General features: G+C 36.9%; 1 protein-coding gene across 8 annotated transcripts in view; it reads left to right on the top strand.

The window, feature by feature from the left end:
• RGS7 (regulator of G protein signaling 7) overlaps positions 1-20,780 on the top strand; it is a 269,855-nt gene that overhangs the window by 152,283 nt on the left and 96,792 nt on the right. For 7 of the 8 annotated variants that reach the window (XM_075706596.1, XM_075706597.1, XM_075706604.1 and 4 more), the window contains one exon: positions 6,661-6,711. The exons of the other annotated variant lie outside the window; for it this stretch is intronic. In XM_075706596.1, the coding sequence (XP_075562711.1) occupies positions 6,661-6,711 (51 nt within the window). The remainder of the gene's footprint in view (positions 1-6,660; positions 6,712-20,780) is intronic. 8 annotated transcript variants of the gene reach the window in all.

Raw genomic sequence — 20,780 nt, 5'->3', positions numbered from 1 at the left:
ATGAGACAGGGTGTGACTGTAGAATTTACATTCCTGAAATTTGTTGGTCAGCACTCTTGAGAGATTTCATGTAGGTATGAAAGTGGAAGAGATTTTTCACATCCCGTATTAGCTCTTTCACAATATGCAAGTAGACTAATATTCCTCTCTGAAGCAGAGATTCAATAACAGTATCAAGCAACACGTTGTTCTTCACAGGGTTATGCTAGCCAGTAGTAGGGATCCTGTCAGCCCTTCTAGGATTGAGTATTTTTGAGGATTGCTTACAGCATAGAATGAAAGGGTCCAACTCAAAAGCAGCTGGATGATTCATTTGAGGGTTTTATTTCTGCAAATTCCTGTGTCCCTCTTCACTTGAAAAAAAAAGGTATATTGCAGCGTCTATTGTTTTAAAACTAGAAAACTGTAATTACTTTTGTGCTTGAGTAGTTTCATTAAAATATGTCATATTCTCTGTACAGTTAGCATTATTCAAATGAGATTTTTATATCTGCAATAGGGTACAAGCTTCCTTGAGGTGTAAGGGGACTCAAACAAATGCGTAGTCCACGTCCAATTATAATAAGTCAAAAGAGTAAGTTTATGAGTTTGTTTTCATCAGTAATTTTAAAAAGCAAGTGGCAGAAATATGTGTGTGAAATTTGAGATAAAAATTTCGTCAGTCAAACTGCACTTTGATCAGTGATGTCTTTCTTTTAAAAGTCAACCCATTTAAATAGTAAAGTTCAGTAGGTTAAATATGTAAATGCAATCAGCAATGTATTCAAATTATCACAGTTTCAGCTCTGTTGCCACTCATGGTAAACAATTACACCAGATTAGATCTATAAATTTATCTTACATTAATCCAAAAGAATAGAGAAAAGAAAGATAAAACTGTTAAATAAATATACAAGGTGGAAAGCATATAAATTAGTATAAAATAAATCCAGATTCAGTTATACAGCTTCTTTGTGTCATTTCCCTTATTTCCCCTTTTTACTATCTAAACGTTTGTTACCAGCTTACTTCTGAAACTGAGAACTGGGCAAAGCACCTCTGAATACATTTTTTGTTAGACTGAAACCCAATGCAGTTTACTACTGACTAGAGCCATAATTTATGGGGAAATAACTCCTTGTTATTTCCAAGCACTACTGCAACCCCAGCCTCAGAGAGGAGTTTCCACATCCTTCTATCTTTCATCTTTCTGTGCAGAGCACTATCAAGTGATGCAAACCTTCTCTTTGCTCAGCTATAACAGATACATGGAAAAAATAAGCTGAATAATCTAGTATGGATCCAAATATGTTTTTCCATAAGTATACCAAAAGATGATATAGCCATTGCTTTTCTTCCCTGAAATATGTGGTACTTGATTTCCTTCAGATGTATGCATGCAGATTTCATACACAAACTATGCTTCTCAGAGAAAGAAAAGAAATTGTAAAATATCCGTGCTGATATAACAGAGTGAAAACATATGCTATGGTTTGTGACCATGAAAACTTGAGGGAGAATGCAGATCATCTTGTCTCGTTCACCAGTAAAAGCCCTTTCTCGCAGATTCCAACTGTCCATTAGAGAGCAATTTTTGTGAGAAAGCAGCTAGTTGAGAAACTGATAGACCACCAGCCTTTACAATCTCCCTGCTCATCTGATACATTTTCTGTGTTTCCAATATCTGGATCGGTGGTGAGAAATGAAATTGCTTATTATATTTTTTGTCAGACACTCATGACCAAGGATTTTGAAGTGTGTATCAGTAACTAAACTTAATTTCCTGATGTATTGCCATGAAGTAGTGCGACAAAGCAATGGTGTTGAAGACGGAAGTCAAAATGACACATTTCCCTCCTCTCCCAATGGAGAAAATGGAACAATGGAAATGCAGTGCTCTTTCCATACTAATTTAGTAACAGTCTTGTTGTCTTAAACTTAGAAACTGGTACTTTCTAGAGTAATGTTTATTAAGTTTTCCCCACTGTGAGTTGCCCTGCATAAAATTCTCCAGGTTCTCGAGACCGGGTGGTAGCGAAGTGCTGAAGGTGACCCGGCCAACCAAGAGGCTCCCTTGAGGGAGCTCGTGGGTGATCTGCTGCTGCCTTTCAGCAAAAAAGCACCCACCAAACAGGACCAGCTTCCTGGGTTTCACAGCGCAGGACAAACATCATGATGGTTATGTTGCTCTTGGGAGTTCAGATGGCAAAAGTCTTGGTGAAGATAAAGTGTTTGCTGGATTGTCAACAGCAAAACCTCTCTCCTGGTATCAGTAACACGGGGGAGCTTCCTGTGTCCCTGTCTCTCTCCATCATTTGTAAATACTCTGAGATCTACAAGTAAAAAGAATATATTTTAGGTACTAAACCAATATATTAAGAGTAAAAGAGTATTTTTTTTTTCAAGGTTGAACCTGTTTCCTTATGAAATAAGAAATCATTAAGTTTCTCAGTAATTCCAGTTAATAAAATATAGTTTCTTGCAACTTTGAATCTTCTTCAGCTAATTTTGACTTTGAATTTTTAAAAAGATAGAGCATTTTGAATTTGTATTTTGTTTTGCAGAACTGCTATCATATCTTTTTGTTGTCAGATCAAGGTTTACATGGCTCATTGCATCTATGCATAGCAAAGAATGGATCTATAATTCCTATGAAATTTTCTGTATTTCAGAATCAACACCTTTTTGAAATACACTCTGTAAAGACTTGTTTAAAATAGGGGGTTTGTTCTTGAAAGCTAACCTTAACGTTGCCCTGGCCTTTATGCCTTTGACTTGGAAATTAGCATTGCAGAGTTCAGAGAGCACACTGTCCTCAAAAATATTTTCTTAAGATGCTATGGCGGCTTCAGCAACTGCTATTTTTGGACCACTTCATTTAAAATTAATCACTTGTAGAGTTTTCAGCAGGTACATCTTACAAAGAACATGCTTGAGTCTTTTTTTATTTGTATATGAACATAGATCTTTTTTTGCCTCTTTCTTTAAAGAAGTTGAAAGTCTCTCATATTTTTGGACTTGAGTAAGATCTTGTGAATTTTATTGCCTTTATTTGGATAGGTGCTGGCATTTAAGCAATCTCACTGTTGACACTCAGGCTCTGAGTCTAAAAAAAACTTTTTTCAAATGTTTTCTGCTTGTGCTAGCTTTAATTTATTATTACAAATGATCACTTTGCCAGTTTTATTTCCTATAGAAATTAGCATGACAATTGAGCATTATTCTGGGATTTCAAAATTCAGTTGGCAATTTAACTTCAGTCTTCTGCACCTTACAGATTTAATAGCCAGTTTGCCTTTTAGCTGCCTTCTGGAAGTGAGGCAGGGAGACTTGGAGAACTTAGCTTGAGAATCTGCTTTGAAAATGTTATTACTGGGGCTTTGTTATCACACATTACCAGTGACTGGCATATTAAAGAGTATACAAAAACTGAGTATCTTTCTGACACAGCAAACATGTTCTATTTTGGATTGCTGAAGTTCTCCTTTTCAGGAGAGTCCAACCAAGGTAGTGGCTTCCATAAAATTTATATCATGTGACTATCTTGTCTTTTTGATAGCTTCCTGGTGATAAGACAGATTCAGGTTTGAAGGTTAAAAATGTTTTATCCTATAAGTATTAGTTCTCATTTACAAATAATGAAGTCTGTAATCTTTTTCATCCTAATTCTTGGATCATAATTCCTGTAGATGTGAAGTGTGGTGTATGAAAAATAACATGAATTTACCAGTCACCAGATTTTCAAATCTAGTACTCAAAGGAAATATTGTTTTCCTGTAATGCATGCACCTGTTTTGCTGCCTTGTTCTTTTCCTGAGATAAGAAATTATAGTAATGGTTTTTCTTTTAGAAACACATTTGCATAAGTAATAAACCTTAGAAAAGGGCACAGGAATGATTAAATGAAATAATTTTGTTTATTAGACATTAAAAGTAGCAGCTAAAAAACCACACAGCAACTATACAAGATAATACCTTTATTATTCTTTTTAGGGCTAGAGTTGGCCACAAGATCTCCCAAAGGAATATGAACTGATAAATTTCTCTCTTGTGATACGACAAATTACTAGCAACTTTGTTTTACTTGAATAGCCTTCCCACTAGAAGGAGAATGTTCATGTTAATATTTATTTATTCATCTGGGCTTTTGTCATTGAAGTCATGCAGCTGAAATCATCAGAGTGTTTGAATGTGATAGCTAGCTTAAACTGCTGTTCAGGCTTTCAGGTACCAAGGGAATTGCTTCAGTGTAAAATGTGGATAGAGCAGTAATGATCTTTTAGAATCAGATGATGCAATTGTCAAGAAACCCCATTTCTGACTATTATTTATAATAAGCGAGTGTAACATACGGGGGTGAAATTTCTGATGTGTTGATCACGTACACAAATGTGATGCCAGGAGCTGAGGACTGAGGAATGTGGTGTGTCACTGTAAGAAAGTTTTCAAAAGAGGTAAAGAAGTAAGAAGTATTTGAAGGTGAGATAAAAAGAATAGGAAATTTCTTCCCCTATGGTACCTGACAGATTTGAAGGAAGCCAAAGTTAAGAACCAGTATTCAAAAGTGTCATGTTGTTTTTCTAATTACTTTTGGTCTCTGACCTTTGAGGATTTAGGAAAATATTTAGGGCTTTCCAAATTCTCTAGTCAGCTGACATAAAAGTACAGCTAGGCTTGGAACTGTGTCATTGAAATCTGTGAAGTTTCGTCTTATACTAAGCTAAAATTCTTCCTTCAATGTCAGCCTCATTAAGTTCATATGTATAAAGAAAGGACAGAAATGGTATTTATAAAAATGCATAAAAACAGAATACTTTGAGGTAGGAATATCTGTCTGTTTTGTACACATCCAACAGCATGCAAAGCTAAATTGCCTCATTTAAGGAATAATTCCATGTAAATGCTATGAGAAATGGTGCCACTGGAGTTTAATATCTGTGAAAATTTAGACATGTAATGTGGTAATGAAAATCTCTGCCTTGGACATGGTTGTAAAATCTCCACAGTTTTCATTGGTATGTAATCAATTTAGTAATGCACACGCACGAAAAGTTAAGATATAATCAACTAGGCTTTGTAAAATACATGATAAAGGTATTCACTAAGTGTAATAAAATAAAAGCTACAAAATTATATTTTTAAAATTAAGAAAGTAAGGAGAAATAGATTTTCTTTCTTCTCTGTAATGCTTTTTAAAAATATCATATTGATTGCCTTAAGAAGACCAAAGGAAATTATGAACTATGGGAAGTACAGGAAGAAATCTGAATTTAGGGAGTGACAGGGGAAATATCCCCTACATTCTAATGTTATGTATTATTGTCCATTCATGAGATTTTATTGTTTTGATTTGTTTTATATTTGTGTAGACTGTGTAGGTTTTTATTATCTTTTTAAATTTAAGGTTTATAAAAGAATTATGTTATTAAGTCTGCTAAGAAATGGATGAGGAACTTAAATATCGGTTCTATGAGAAAGTATTATGTGATGTGTCTCTCTCTTACGTTGCTTGTCTGAACTGGAGGTGTGATGCAACCATCATGAAACATGGAGAACATGCACATAACCCCCCCTCAGTGTTTCAGTGTATTTTCCCCTTAAGCCAATTTGGTTATTTAAAGTTGCTCAAATCATTAATGTGTTTGTCTTTTTGTCTGCAGAACTGCTTTATCATTTCTTTTGTAATGCATGCTCACAGTGGGTGAAGTCCAACTGTAGCTTTCAGTCTGAAAAACAAGACTGACTTTAGCTTGCGACTTGCACGTAGAGTGCAAAGTGTGATAGGAAATGCATGGCCAAGAGGAGCAGAGGGGGTGAGGAATTAGGAGTTGGGGTTGGAAGGATACTTAGTGTGAAAGACAGCAGGGAGGCTGGTATTGAAGGTGTTAAGTGGCGAGCAATAACATGGGACCTTAAAATAAGGACAGGAAATTAAATACAAAGAAATGGATAGTCAGTAAATGAAGGGATACAAAAGAAGAGAGACCGGAGTGGAAGGGAAGAGCTTTAGCACCAGGGGAAAAATGAATTCTGTCAAGAGCTTACCCACGAGGCGGAGTTTGAAACATTGGTAGTCCACATTTAGGTAACTGAATATGCTTTTACTAGTAGCCAGCAGAATGGGTTGAAAGTCACTACAGCAGAAGTGGTAGTTAAAGGTAATAAAATCAAAGTTGAACACAAACTGGAGCTTCTAAGAGGAGCTCATAATGCCATGTGTTAGTCCCAAGGAGGTTTTTAAGCCTCCAGCATGGCCTGCAGCATATACTTCATATATTGCATAATCACAATGAGCGTTGCGTTTACATTTTGTAGGCTTCATTTGTAAACTAATTTGGAAGGTGGGGAAAATTTAGTATTAACTTAATAAAGTGTTTGGTTTTCTATGTAAATTTTGCAGTAATGTAATTTTTGAAATGCAGGCTATTATCATACCCTTAATGCATTTCTATTACATTTTATGAGTCTTGGCCTAAAGAAAGGAGTGAGTGGTATGTATCTTTGCTAAAAGAAAACTAAAAAAAAAGAAACCCAAGAAAAATAGAAGGGTCTAGTTTTTTCTAGACAAACTGAGCAAAAAATGTAGATCTCTCTTACATGGTAGAATAATATTAATTGGCCTAGGGAACTGAAGAATAAGAAAATTTACTAATCTAAAAATGCCTGTTGTTTTGTTCCTAGGTTCGGACATTGTTCAATGGTTAACAAAGAACTTATCTATAGAAGACCCAGGTAATTTATCTTTTTTTCATGTTGGAAAATTCTAGTTTGTCTTTTTAAATAATTGGACCTGACTTTGTCTTCTGTTGCAGTGGGGGTGGCCAGGCAGCATTTGACCCGTATAATTTCAATAGCAAAACAGGCAGCGTCAAACCTTAGAAACCTTTGCTAAGAATCCGAGGATTTTGGTTATCCATTTTAATGGAGAAGGTACCAGGAAACAAGATGATGGCCAAGAATGAAAATTATAGCTGCTTTAATTAGTAGAAAATTAGTTTAAGTTCTTCTCCATGAAGAATTTACTCAGTGTCATGCTGATTAGTTTGTTAAACACGTGCTGTTTTCTTAACAGAATTTTTCAATATGTAAAAAATAAACAGAATTAATAAAATACACTCTTGTACTGTTACCGAGAGATGCACTTCTATTCTTAAGTTTGGACATTTTTATAGCACCTTAAATGGAAGGTAAGCTGTAAATAAAATCAGTGTGGTGAGGAAGAACAGTTCATTGCTCGATCAGCTGGGTTGGAACATGGAAGTAAAGCTTTGGTTCCAAGCTCTGCCACAGGTTTCTTGTGCGGCCAGCAGCAAACACAATTTGATGCGTATCTGATTTTTTTTTTTTTTCCCTGACTTACAGGAATCTTGTTACATGATCTGAAATTTTCCAGAAAGGAATGATTTCTAGTAGAAAATGCTGAATGGCAGAAATAAAATATTCTGTGGAAGTTCCTATTATCTTTTGGTTAGGGGAAAGATAATCTTCCCTCTTTAAAGCATGATCAGAAATCCTTATTTTTCCTCTCTCCATTTCAGACTTTTGGGAATGGATTTTATGTTTGTTTGGCTTTTTTTTAATTTAAAAAATGTGGTTTTCTGTCATATTAAAAATGAAAGTATGATCATTGTGGAGCTCCAGCAAAAAGTAAAATCTCTGTGTTTAAAATTGCAACTTGAATAATGAGGAACTATTTTAAATACATAATTCAATATCTGGAAGTAGCCAGTTCACAACTTATCGATATGTGACATGAAAGAGATCACTAATTGCTTCCAGTTTTATGAAGCTTTACACAGTGTCATATGTTTGCTTCCTGAAGATAAAGTGGAGGTTGCAAGAGACCTATGTGTGATATTGTATTTCTCAGTTGTCAGCTACAAAACAGCTATCTATCCTTATCAGAGTTTGAAAGTTTGCCATTCTATGTTCATTTGATATTGAAGCTTAACCTTTATTTGTCAAACCAGAACTGCAATATACTAGGATAGGCTGTCATTCAGATTATCTGGTTGTTGCGAAATTTGGAATGGAAGAAACCTTAAGCTAAATGGAAAACATGGTTCCCTATGTTGATATCCAATTAAAATGAAACAAACACACAAACTACTAACATATGTAACCAGAACACCACAGTAATTTAATTTAAGCTGGGTTTTATCCTCTCAGATTGCATGGGTGGAAAAAACTATCCACAATGACAAAAATGACTTATGCATGTCGGTCCTAGTCCAAAGTCAGCTATCTGGACCTGGCTGGATGCAAATCTTCAGAAAGTCAGTTGCCCTAAATTCTGCCTTTGGGTAGCACTCAAAATTGCCAGATAGCGATGAACCTGACAGATGGTGAGCAAGAGCTATTCACATGACAAAACTTCTATTTTGTAAAACCTTTTAAATGTGTGACGTCTTGTTCCAGTTCTAGACAAGACAATCTAGAATTTCCTGTGGAAAAGCTCTAAATTTCTGTGAACTGTTTGTCACCATAATTTGGATTTCCAGTATCTTCTGTGCACTTTTCAACAGTGTGTCAGGTTTTTACTATGGCTCCCCCGTCCGGTCCTGTTACAAAGCGCTTGTGAACCTATGCAATTTTGTGATGCAGAAATAAATAATGCCTGTGTTTGCACTGAAAGTTATCATCTCCATCTAATTCTGATATCAGCAACATACCTGGAAAAGCAACATAAAGTAGACCTGGGTTCACATATTTTAAGAGTATATTCTACTCTGTCCAGAAAAATTTAAGGACTGTTTGCACACCTCATCTACCATCTGGTCCAATCTTCCATGGGAAAGGGAGCCTTAATGAGATTATCTAGCATCCTGTCCAGTTGCATCTTGAACACCTCCGGTGATGGGGAATCCACCATGTCCCTGGGGAGATTGTTCCAGTGATTGATTGTTCTCACTGTAAAAAATTTCTTTCTTATATCAAGATGAAACCTCTCCCTGTGCAACTTGTACCCTTTGCCCCTTGTGAAGAGAGCCTCTGTCCTCTTTGTAGCTGCCCTTTAAGTGCTAGAAAACTGATGAGGTCCCTCCTGAGCCTTCTGTTCTCCGGGGTGAAAACACCTACCTCCTTCAGTCAACTTGTTCTTTAGTAAAACAAAGAATTAGTAAGAAGGAAGTGGCACAACCGTACATGGGAAAAAAAAAAAAAGTCACATTTTGTAGTGCAGTTTTTTTCCTTTTTTTGCATAGGGAATACAACTCCAATACCATTTATGTGGGAATGAAGAAGGCTGCTTTATGGATAGTGGGAGAACAAAAGGCAGGAGAAGGTCTGGCAGCAACATTTGCTTTCGCTGTGTTAATAAGTGTAAAGCTGGAAACAGCAATTTCAAGTAAAAAATAGTTACAAGTATAAATTACCAGTCAAAAAAACCCTGCACATTTTTCATAAATGGAAAATCATTTTCTGTGGAAGATTTGAAAGATTTTGGCTTGCTGCAGTAAATCTCCATCAAGAAAATAAACTGGAGATGATGGGTGGATTTGCTAAATTATACCAGATTTGAAGTTATTTCAGTGGAGCAGAGTAGAGCTTGTGCCCAGAATAGCTGTGTGCAATGTACAGTTGCTGTTATATTGTTTGCTTTTCAATATGTACTTAAAAAATGTTTGCGTTTCAGCCTACAACTCATCTGTAAAATTTTAAGGAACAGAAATTATCTAAGTTATTTTTAAATGTGGAAGTTTAATTCGGTCATAAAAATAAGCCTCATCTCAACCCAAAAAGAAGCAATTAACTGAGTTTACAGAATTGTAAGTGCTTGTGGTTTGGCACTTAGACATGTGTTTGTTGAATTGACCATTACAGGGTAAGTGCTGACTCTCCACTGATGGTGCCAATAACTCTTAATGCGGAAAATCTACTCTGTTTTTCTATGTTGTGTTTTTCTTTTTTAAAGTGATAATTAGTGAAGTGAAATGTACCAGACTGACCGCACTAGAGAATGGAGTCCTTTTAATCCTTAGGGGAAAAAATAGAACAAAGAGGGTAAATGAGCTGATTTAAAGGTGTCAGCTGAAATTGCCAAGAGACTAATTCTGTACTGGGTTCTTGCACTGATTTCTTTGATGCCTTTTGGGCAGACACTTGATTTCTCTATTCCCTAGCATTCCAACATGCTAATGGTAAATCATGCTGTTGTCTCTTTAAGGAGAAAAAACAGTGTCAGTTTTCAAGTATTTTCATAACGAAATGTGTGTTATTCACAAACATGCATTTCATCCTGAAGTCAGCCGATGAAGAATTTCTATCTAGGTTGTTCAGAAAGAGCCTTTAAGAGTTGATAATATGTTGAGCCATCATCACCTTGATCCTTTACAGTACCTTTACTCCTGAGTGTTGCTTATTTAATTTACTTATACCTGCAAAACCAATTGAATTTAGCTGAAGGCACTTCATTATTGGAAGGTTACTCTAGCAGAGCCACGGTACTGCAGCCAGCTCCAGAATGTGCAGCCTTTGCATTCGGATTGCCTTGGTCCAGCTCATTTTGGCAGTCTGTTGAAGGAGTTTGCTACTGCTCTTGGGCAGCATAATTACACTAAAGTCAAATATATATGACGAAGTCAAACTTGTTGTAAAACAGGACTGTACCTTGAAACAGACACCCTCCTGCCCACCAGCAATCATGTAAACTGTAGTCACTGATCCAGTGCAATAAAAAGGGAGGACTGAGTAGCACAACATCTGTTTGTGTTTCTTCCACCTTTCCCTCCTTTGCTTTGTAGTAAAATCTCTCTCCAGCAGCTGCTGTATTAGTAATGACCTTGATAATACACAGTACGTGCTCTAAAGAGGTAGAGGAAAAATATTTGGGTTTTTATTTGAGTTTATGAAAGTGTACTTGAAAAATTGGTCAATTCTAAGTTATTTGCGCCCCTTTCCCCATGCATATGCAGTAAGATAGCAGCAAAGAGCAGGAGCCAGACGAGATGTTCTAAATGATTGCCATTTGGAAGACAGTGCTGGACAGCTGCAAGCGAAGGGGAGGTTCTTCACATTTTGCTAACAGAGAAAACAGCCTCTTATGAAAAGGAAGAAAGAAGGGAATGGAAAGGTCATGCTTATGTTTGCAGTCTTTGCATTAATCAAAACTTGTGGAAATACAGCAAGACTAGAATGCATCCCATTTATCAGCTTAACTAAAAAAAAGAAGCTGATAAAAGTAATTTACACTGCCTGCACACATACCATAACCCTCACACTAGGAACCCAGGAATGCCAAGACACTCACTTTTTTCATATATTTAACAGAAACTTGGGCATATTTTGTTCGATGAGGCAAACCTCATGAACTTTCATCAAGTCTAGTGTAAATAACTTTCTAACTTCCTTCTACTGGGATCTGAGCTTGTCAGGTCCTGTACAGTTTAAATGGAATAATGACTTTAATTTCAGATGAACAGAAAGTAAAACTCAAATCCTACTTAGGAATAGAAAATGTCAAAATTTACAAGCACTGCTTTAGTATCAATAGTATTAATGTGGTGATAGATACTCAAGGAAAATAAAAATGTATGGGTCAGTTTTCCTTTAGTTACAAGTAGCATGGGTGGCACTTACCTGTGTGTGGCAATCAGTGGGCTTCGAGCCACTGCTGCGGTCTCAGGACTGCAATGGTAAGTGTTCACCTGCAGAGGTTATTTTATTTGCCCAAAGCCTTTGGATAGATTTTGGAAATGGTGAACAGAGGTGTATTGCCAGTAATTCAGTTGTGACAAGATAAATCCGATTTAATGGACTTCATGTTTTTCCACTGAAGCTTTTTCCAGTTTGGTATAATCTGTTACCCTGCGTAGACTGCACGTGTTAGGAGCGTCTCCCAAGACCAAAGAGAGCAGCAGGGCCAGCCTGGAGTGAGCTTTCACCTTACATATGTGCCGGTACTGGTTGAGCAGCCTCATTTCCATGTAGTCACTCTCGAAGGTGATTAACATGTTCCTAGGTTGGCCAGTTTGTTTTCTCACTTGCAGATAGGCGGTAGGCTACAGCAGTGCTCATTTCCAACTTCCTTTCAAGGAGCAGTCATTTCTTCTGGTATGTTTAGTAGTGTGGCAGCTGGTTAAAAATGAACAATTTTTTACACTTGCAGGGAAGAAATGGAGTTTGTGACTGGAAGAGATGCAATGAGTTCATGGTATCAGCAACAAATCACTTCCTTTACATAGGCAGATAGGTCAAACTATTACAACCGGTTTCATCATACTAAGCATGTCTAAATAGAATTCCTCCTCCCTGGTTGCCTTAAGGTGGCATTATTTTACAAGATGCTATATAAAATATTTATGTTTTTCATCCTAGTAGTTAATACACCGTGCTTATAGATAGCAGAATTTATGTATAATAGAACATCGTAAACTCTGAAAATCCCTTTAGAAACTACTTAATAAACAATGAAAGATATTATCTTAAGATGTTTGTCAATATAATAGGTTATATTAATGAGATACAAAACAAAACCAGGTCTAGTCTAGATACCTAACTCTATTTATCATTAAAGTAATTTTATAAAATTTTGAATTACCTATATAATATTAATTAATTGTATCTGTTTAATTTATAAATGAATGTCCATATTGGAGTAATGGATAAAGATCTCAAGTATGGAATTTGCCACCTTCTAGCATAATTTTCTGTGTAACAGTAAAAATAAAATGATATTACTGTTATTGGTATGACAAAATATATGTGTTCTGTAACATTGTTTCTGTGACCAACCTCTTTGCTATTGTCAATAGCATACTGACTCAAAATAGATCTCTCTTGGTTCTAATTAGGCTTTGAGCAACCTGATCTAGTGGAAGGTGTCCCTGCCCATGACAGCAGGGTTGGAACTAGATGATGTTTAAGGTCTTTTCCAACCCAAACCATTCTATGATTTTATGATTCATCTATAGCTTGTGTGCCATACACATTTCCTATATAAAACAGAACTCTATTAATGTTTGCTTACTTTTGGTTATAAACAAACCTTCAAGTGAGTTTTTAAATTTCATTTTTCTTAATACTAACACAAATTTCTTAATACTAGCCCTGATTCCATGGTGATGTCTTCAAAGCTATTTAATTTTAATGAGAATTTTAATAAGAAATAATTCATGCCTTTAATATTAAAGTCTCCAAATTCTACTCAGAATTATTTTCAGTGTTAAGTGTAATACCTTCACACGACATCCATTCCTTCCTCCTTTGTTTTAATCATTAGAGGCGAAATTCCAACCCCACAGAATGCTGGAGGTTTTCTCATTAGCTTCAAAAGATACAAGATTTAACTAGATGCCTTTTAAAATAGGATTAGGTGTAACATGGACTTTAAGCTGTATCTCAGGCTAAAATCCAAAACCTAGTTTATAAAAAGTGTCTGATACCCAGAAACAAACCAATAATCAGCATTTTCTTTAGAATTCAGTAGGCAGTATGAGCCTTATTTCACTGAGGTCTTTGAGAGTCTTGAGTGAAGAGTAAGAAAGAAGTGCTGAATAGAATACAAAATACTGATTAGAAAAATAAGTCTGAAGAAGCCTACTCAGATAAAAAGTTAATGCTAAAACTATTACCAGATCCAGATAACAGAAGCTGAAAAATTGGTAAGCATTAATTTCAAGTCATTTCATTGGAAAGAACTTCAGATGCTCTGTTGCACCAGCTGAAGGATTGTTATTTCATCCTTTCTGTCACAGAACAAATTAGGCTACAAGAAATCTAAATTACACAATTGAAATCTTTACCCATGAAGTCAGCTCGAAGCACGCTGCTTCATCATAAAGCTACATATAAGATGAGCCATTCAAAACTGATACTGGCTTCTCCTCAATGTTTTATAAAGTCTGGAAAGCTTTATAATCAGTTTTTAGAATCAAATCCCAAATTGGGCAATTTTTGTTTCTTAGTTTTCATTGAAAACTCTCCACATCGTTCTTCTAAGGAACTGGTGTTCCTAAACTGGGTATCTCCTTCAAGGTGTTGTACCAATCTCTTGTCCTTGATGCCATCGCTCAGAATATGGAACCAATACCTCAGCGTAAGGCAAATGCGTGTAAGGCCAATATTAACTTCCTACTGATGCATCAGATTTTCAAAAAAACTGGCTTCAGATGCCAAATCCTGCTGATTCAAAAATATTATCCCTTCCCCATCTTGTCTGCTTGCGTTGTAACTCTCCATGCTAGTAGCTGCCACTTTTTGATTATTCAGCATGGTCAGAGGCTATCATGTTACTCTCTTTGCTAATAATAATAAAACATATATTTATTGACTTAACCTAGCTAAGGACAAAACTACAACTGAAGAATCATAGAAAAGGTATGCTTTTTTAGGGAAAACGCTCTTAACTTTTAGAAATAAAGCTTATTAATTAATTGCATAAATTAAATTATAATGACCTTCCTAATAAAATATTTGATCTCATTTTTACTAAAGTTACTAGGAATTTTTGTGCTTTTCTTACTGTTTGACAGCCTCCCTATGAACCTTTGGGATCGTACCAAATTTTGGAGGTTTAAGAGGAAGAACATTTACTAATTCCCAATTCATACTGGCATAATTAATTAAAAGCAGCTAAATAATTGTCTAGAGAATTCATTAGCTTTCTGCTTCCTTGTTTCCCAGAGAACTGTGTTATATAGTAATGGAAAGTGCAAGTAGGTGGAAGTGAGATTTTAAATCTGGACAACTTAACTGAATAAAAGTAGTTGAAATCCTATTTCATCTTGCCAACAGCTGCTGCAGCTATTTATAGTCAAGTAAACAAAAATGTTTTGATATTTACATGTTGTATGTAGTATTTGATGACCGGAAGATTAATGTAAGGCCTTCTCTTGATTTTGTTACTACTTGTCCTTAAGAGGGTTTTCAGTTTTCCCGTAGCCCGTGCAGAGAAATACTGCTGTCCACACAGGAGCATAGCGACGGTTCAAGATTAATTGAACTGCTGGGTGCTCTAGTTTACTACACAAAGGACATTGCTTGCCATTTCATCTTGGACAGATTAATGTTTCTTAGGTGCTCTCTCATTTTTCAATATTCCCTTCCTTCTTTTTCCCCTCCCCTCCCCTCCCCTCCCCTCCCCTCCCCTCCCCTCCCCTCCCCTCCCCTCCCCTCCCCTCCCCTCCCCTCCCCTCCCCTCCCCTCCCCTCCCCTTCCCTTCCCTTCCCTTCCCTTCCCTTCCCTTCCCTTCCCTTCCCTTCCCTTCCCTTCCCTTCCCTTCCCTTCCCTTCCCTTCCCTTCCCTTCCCTTCCCTTCCCTTCCCTTCCCTTCCCTTCCCTTCCCTTCCCTTCCCTTCCCTTCCCTTCCCTTCCCTTCCCTTCCCTTCCCTTCCCTTCCCTTCCCTTCCCTTCCCTTCCCTTCCCTTCCCTTCCCTTCCCTTCCCTTCCCTTCCCTTCCCTTCCCTTTCCTCATATTTCACAAATTTTCAGGATTTTCACTGTTTGCGTGGCAGGGTGGGTGACAAGAGCCATGTCTACTGTGGTTTTGTAGCCGCAAGACCTCATTTGGCTTTGGAACACTTGGATCCACAAAGTATAAAATATCTAGTGACAAAAGAATCTAATTTTTATAGGTGCTAAAAAATTACTGTTCTCACTAAAGTTGAAGCTCAAATTACTTTAAAAAAAAAAAAAAAAAATCCAAACCATGAAAAGACTCTATTCACCTCAGTTAGGCATGCAGAAATTATAACAAGTAATTTACACTGGCTTTTGAAAGTTTGCTTCTTAATTACTGTCTACTTTAAGGTAATACCTTAGATAAACTGGAAAACTTAACCTTTTAATAGCTTTTAAGCTTATGAAGAACTATAAATGTGGAATATTTGCATCTTGAAATTGTGGATTTATTTACATCTTCAAATATAATCACTAGCATGAAATAAGCAAAGCAAAAATAAAATAAGCAACTACTATATCACAGTAACTGTGGGATAAATAAAGTTTAAATGTTTTGGTTAAGGTCTTTCAGAAAAATTGATTTTTTGCTTTATAACATAAGTGAAAACTGGTATTTCTTGATGTAGCTTCATATAGTTGTAACCTAACTTGAGGATATTTACAAGTAGGCTGGTTTGAGGAATTTAGGGATGGGGATTTACAGTTTCACAGCTAAACCTGACATGAATTTAATAATAGTGACTGCCACTATAACTGCATAACAAAATTAAATGTACAGACAGCTGTCTAGAGAGTTTCAAATGTAAATTTCTAGGGGTTTAAAATTTCTGTTAATGAACTTTTGCAAATATATGCTCTGAACTATCTGAAGCAGGCGAAAACTTATGCCTACAAAAAATAGATCAGAAATAATTCAACTATCCATTACCATAGTAATGATGGCTGACTGAGAATAAATTAAAAATGAAAAGGTGTATTTAAGTTTCTGCACGGTACATTTAGAAGATATTCTGACATGCCAAAACTATGTCCAGGAAGATCAATTAACCAATAAATATATTGCAATTTCAAATTTAATATTAAAAGAGACTCTGCACACCAAGGGCATTTAAGCATAATAGTGGTTAGTTGTTTGGTTTTTTTTATTTTTAATTAGCAAGCCAAAAATCTTCTGTACAGCAAGAAGAACATAGGTAGCAATGCAAATTACTTTATATCCAATGCATGCTCCAAAATACTAGAAATTCAGCGCATTTTGTACAACAACATCAGTAAGAACATAAGACAGAGCTGCAGTCAGACCATCTGGACCATGAGCTGTTTCTGGCAGTGGTCAGTCACAAATGCTTAGGAAGAGACTTGCACCGTAGGAGAAAGGTGGTGTAGTGGTCCCTTGCTTTGTCTATCTCCTGACAGGGAATCCCCTGACCTGCAGGTGTTTCCAGTTTCTTGTTTAATAGTTCCTGAATGACCTTTCTTCCATTGCTTTTACAATGCCCCATGACAATATGTAACACAGGCTGATCAAGTATTAAAGATGTATTTTTTTTGTTTTGAAGGGTCTGCCTGATAAACACATTGGTTGACTCCAAGTTCTTGAGTTCTCAAAAGTAGCAAATTATTATTCCTTATTCGTTCACCTTCTCTTGGCTAGTCATGATTTTACAGACTGCTATAATGGCTGTACTCCATGGTCTGCTTTCTGATTTGTGATATCTCTTGTTGTATGGAAGCCTGTGTAAATCTATTACAATCCTTATCCTCCTTTTTCCTGTGTTTTTTTTTTTTAATACATACATACATACATAGGTACATAAACATACATATACATAAAAACTATATATATATAGTTTGAGATTAAATGACCAGAACTCTGCTCGGAATTTATGATGTGGGTGTGTTATGCTGCATATTACCAATGTCATCTGTTTTGTTTTCTATTTCTTTCCTAATAATTCATTATGTTCTGTTTGATATTTGAGTGGACATTTTCAGAGAATCATATATAGTGACTCCAGTTTTTCTTGAGCAGCAGCAGCTAACGTGCAGCCATGTGCTGGTCATGTGAACTTGGGGAGGGAGGGTTCATATTTGAAATGTTTAGCATTTATCAAAATTCAATTTCATCTGCTGTTGTATTGTCTAGTGAATCAGTACCCTGAAGTCCTCCTGCATCTCATCCTACATGCTATAGTTTCACCAAATTTTGTTATATCATCAGTCACACCCTTCTGTAGATAATTTAGGATGATACTGAACAGTTCAGGATCTACTAAACACAGCTGCAATGGTTACCCCCCGTCAGTGTAATAACTGATCTACTGTGCCTGACCTTTATTCCCATCTTTCTACCTATTGCTTTTTCCATTACTTTCTATCCCAGATCCGCTTAGTCTTTTAGAAAACACTTGGGGGGATCATGCCAAGAGCCCCCTGGAAATGCAAAACAATATATTAACAGGATTTTCATTACCTTATATGTTCACTAATTCCACACAGGAACACTCACAGAGTAGTGAGACACTGCATCCACCGATGAAAGTAGTGCTGAGTCTTCCTTTGCTGTCACATTTATCTTTATTTTCATTCATTCTGCCTTTTGTTACAGTTCCTATCATGTTGTCTGTATGGGCATCTGTTGTAGTCATCTTTGTTTCCTAGATTTCCCCTGGTTGTCTTTCTAAAACTGGGGACACATTTTCCAGCTTTTTTTCCTTTAGTACTGAGGGTCATTTAAATGATAAAATGCACACTACGGCTAACAGTTCAGCAATTTAATATTTGACTTGCCTTAAAAAACAGAGTGACCATTATTTTGACCCAGCTAGATGCTTTTGTTCATTTTATCAATTTATTTTAAAGCCTTTGATAGTTTTTGCTGCTGCTGTTGGCATCAGTGCTATCTCTTCCTTCTCCATTTAGATTCTGCCACTAGAGAAGAAATAGGTCGTTCACTGAGACCTCTTCTCTTTTTTGTGAAAAAAAAAGCCCTTATGAAAGGGTTTTCATTGAGCTATTTTTGCTAGTTAGAATCTGTCAGTATTTCTGTATTTTTAACAGCAGAGTTTATCTGGCTGAACTGACAGTTCTCTACAATTATCTGTGTAAATCCTGTGCAACGGGGAGAAGTGAGCACTGGGAGCGGGGTTATGACAATAGGAACATGTGATGGCATAAAATGGAGTTTTGCAACATCTGGAAAGTTTACTCTCTCATCCTTCATTTTGACGTGGACAGTGAAATATATTGCACTTGCCAGTCAAAGAAATGAATTATAAATAATGGATGAAGAGAACTCTCTAAAGGTGATACTGTTTGTAATAACTGCCTTGGTTTTTTTGTATGTATGCATCCCAGATAAATGTATCTGATCACATGGGGAATCGCATTCCTCTGTTATTGTCAGGAAAGCTACCTCCACGCTCTTTGTTGTTGCCTTGCCTGAGCTTTGATGGTATTTTTCCCTGATGTGTGTCTCAATGACACCAATTTACTTATAAAGCTTTTAACTCCTGCTGGACTTTAAAAGCACAGCATTCTTCCCATTGAAAGAAATACATTATTTTCAGCATTTTATGCTCTCAGTTTGCTGGAGGTATGAAAATTGTTATAAAGAGGATTGTATTCTTCTTTACTGTATGAAAATTGTTATGAAGAGGATTGTATTCTTCTTTACTGTATTGAGCGTAGTGAAAGAGGCAGTTATTTTTCTAGCTGCTGCTGCTGCATGCTCTTTGTATTATCTGTACTGCCTGGTCATAAGTGGGTGTTCTGTGATTATGGTAGCAATGCATGACAGTGGTACAAAATTAATGGTTGATGTAGTAGCAATTGATATCAAAACAGACTTAGAGACTAAAAAAGTGTCGTGATTCATCTTAACCAGCAGTAATCATAGCAAGAGTTTAGTGCTACCTATTGCTTACGCTCACCCAACTTCAGAAACTCCACGTTAGCTGACACCCCTCTGATTCAACAATATTATCTTCTGTAGTTCCTTCAGGAACAAATATTTTGTGCCCTGAAAAAGCCTGCGCCCACTCTTGCTGTTTGCTGGCCACAAATCCAAGTGGTGCATCGACCACACCAGTTATTCACATGCCCTGGATCTGCCGAGCCTTAAACAGGGGTCTCCTCCTTTGAATCCCCACCCCAGACACACGCCTGGCTGTGGCAGTGCCTGTCGGTCATATGCTTGGGGTGTGCTGTTGGAACTGCTCCCGTGCCTGTCGCACGTCCAAGCACAGCTGACTGAGAGGGGAGCTGGCAGGTGGCTAGCTGTGCCTTGCCTTGAGTGTGACAAAGAGAGGGAGAAGAAGTGATGCTGTGCTGCGGCCAGGGAAGCGTGCCGTCATAGAGGGCACCGTATCTGAGGGAACGATGGCGCAGAATACATTTCCTGGCTGACACTCGCTTGCAGAAATTCTTGGTTGTCACGTGCCGTGGAGAATGTATCACATAGTTCCCCACCGAACGTTTGCAGCCAATTTCATCACACATCTGCAGAGCCAGCCGCTGGAGGAGGAGAAAGGAGGAAGATCTGGTGTACTAGCAGCAACTGGCAAGAAGTATACGAGAAAACCTGAAATAATAGCATAATAATTCTACTACTGAGTAGAAGTAGTCTGTGTCCAATATTTTGGGTCTTCTATGGAAGCTTCAAATTGTGGAACAAGATTTCATCTGAGAGAATTTTCAAAAGTATGGTATTTGCAGCAATGGGGGTTTTTGTAAATGTTTTTTTACTTTGTCTTTAGCAGGTTTGCTGAAAAGGGTGCACATACGACTTCATATATAAGCACAGAGTTTCATACTGGAGGGAGGAATGAGTGAAGCGTTAGGAAATATGAAGTTCAGACTGTCATTAGGGAAAACAAGACACACAGGTTTTGATTTTCTGTATTTTGCTCTGAAGAAGCATGGGAATCAAAGCTCAAACTAAAATGTTGCCGTTTCAGAGGAAATGCCAGTGGGAAAAACGGGAAACTCATACTTCAAAGAAGTCTGGATTTCATCTTTCTATCATTTCAATTTAAAGAGACAAGAGATATCAGTAATGAAATAGCAAAAAGTCTGTCATTTCTGCAAAATTGAAAATAGAAAAATTCAAGAGTAGTAATAGTGAAATTAGAAGAAATGTTTTATAAAAGCTGACTTGGGTTGGAGCAAAATTCCACCATTGGAAGGCCTGATTGCTGGTGTGATATTGGTAGGTACTTTAAAAAATTGAGGAGAGAGATGAAAGGGAAACTAAAGGCAATTTTAAACACATTCAGGCCACTTTTCGTCACCGTGTGCTGAATGAACTGGTTATCTAGTGACCAAATTGTGCTGTGTTCTGTTGTCCCTGGTAGTTAAGTCTACCCAATGCTTGCAGCTTGGGTGGATTTCTTCCACCCTGTG

Source organism: Pelecanus crispus, chromosome 3 (genome assembly GCF_030463565.1).
Source record: "Pelecanus crispus isolate bPelCri1 chromosome 3, bPelCri1.pri, whole genome shotgun sequence".
Classification (NCBI taxonomy): Eukaryota; Metazoa; Chordata; class Aves; order Pelecaniformes; family Pelecanidae; genus Pelecanus; species Pelecanus crispus.
This window is presented reverse-complemented; position numbering and strand designations above follow the sequence as displayed.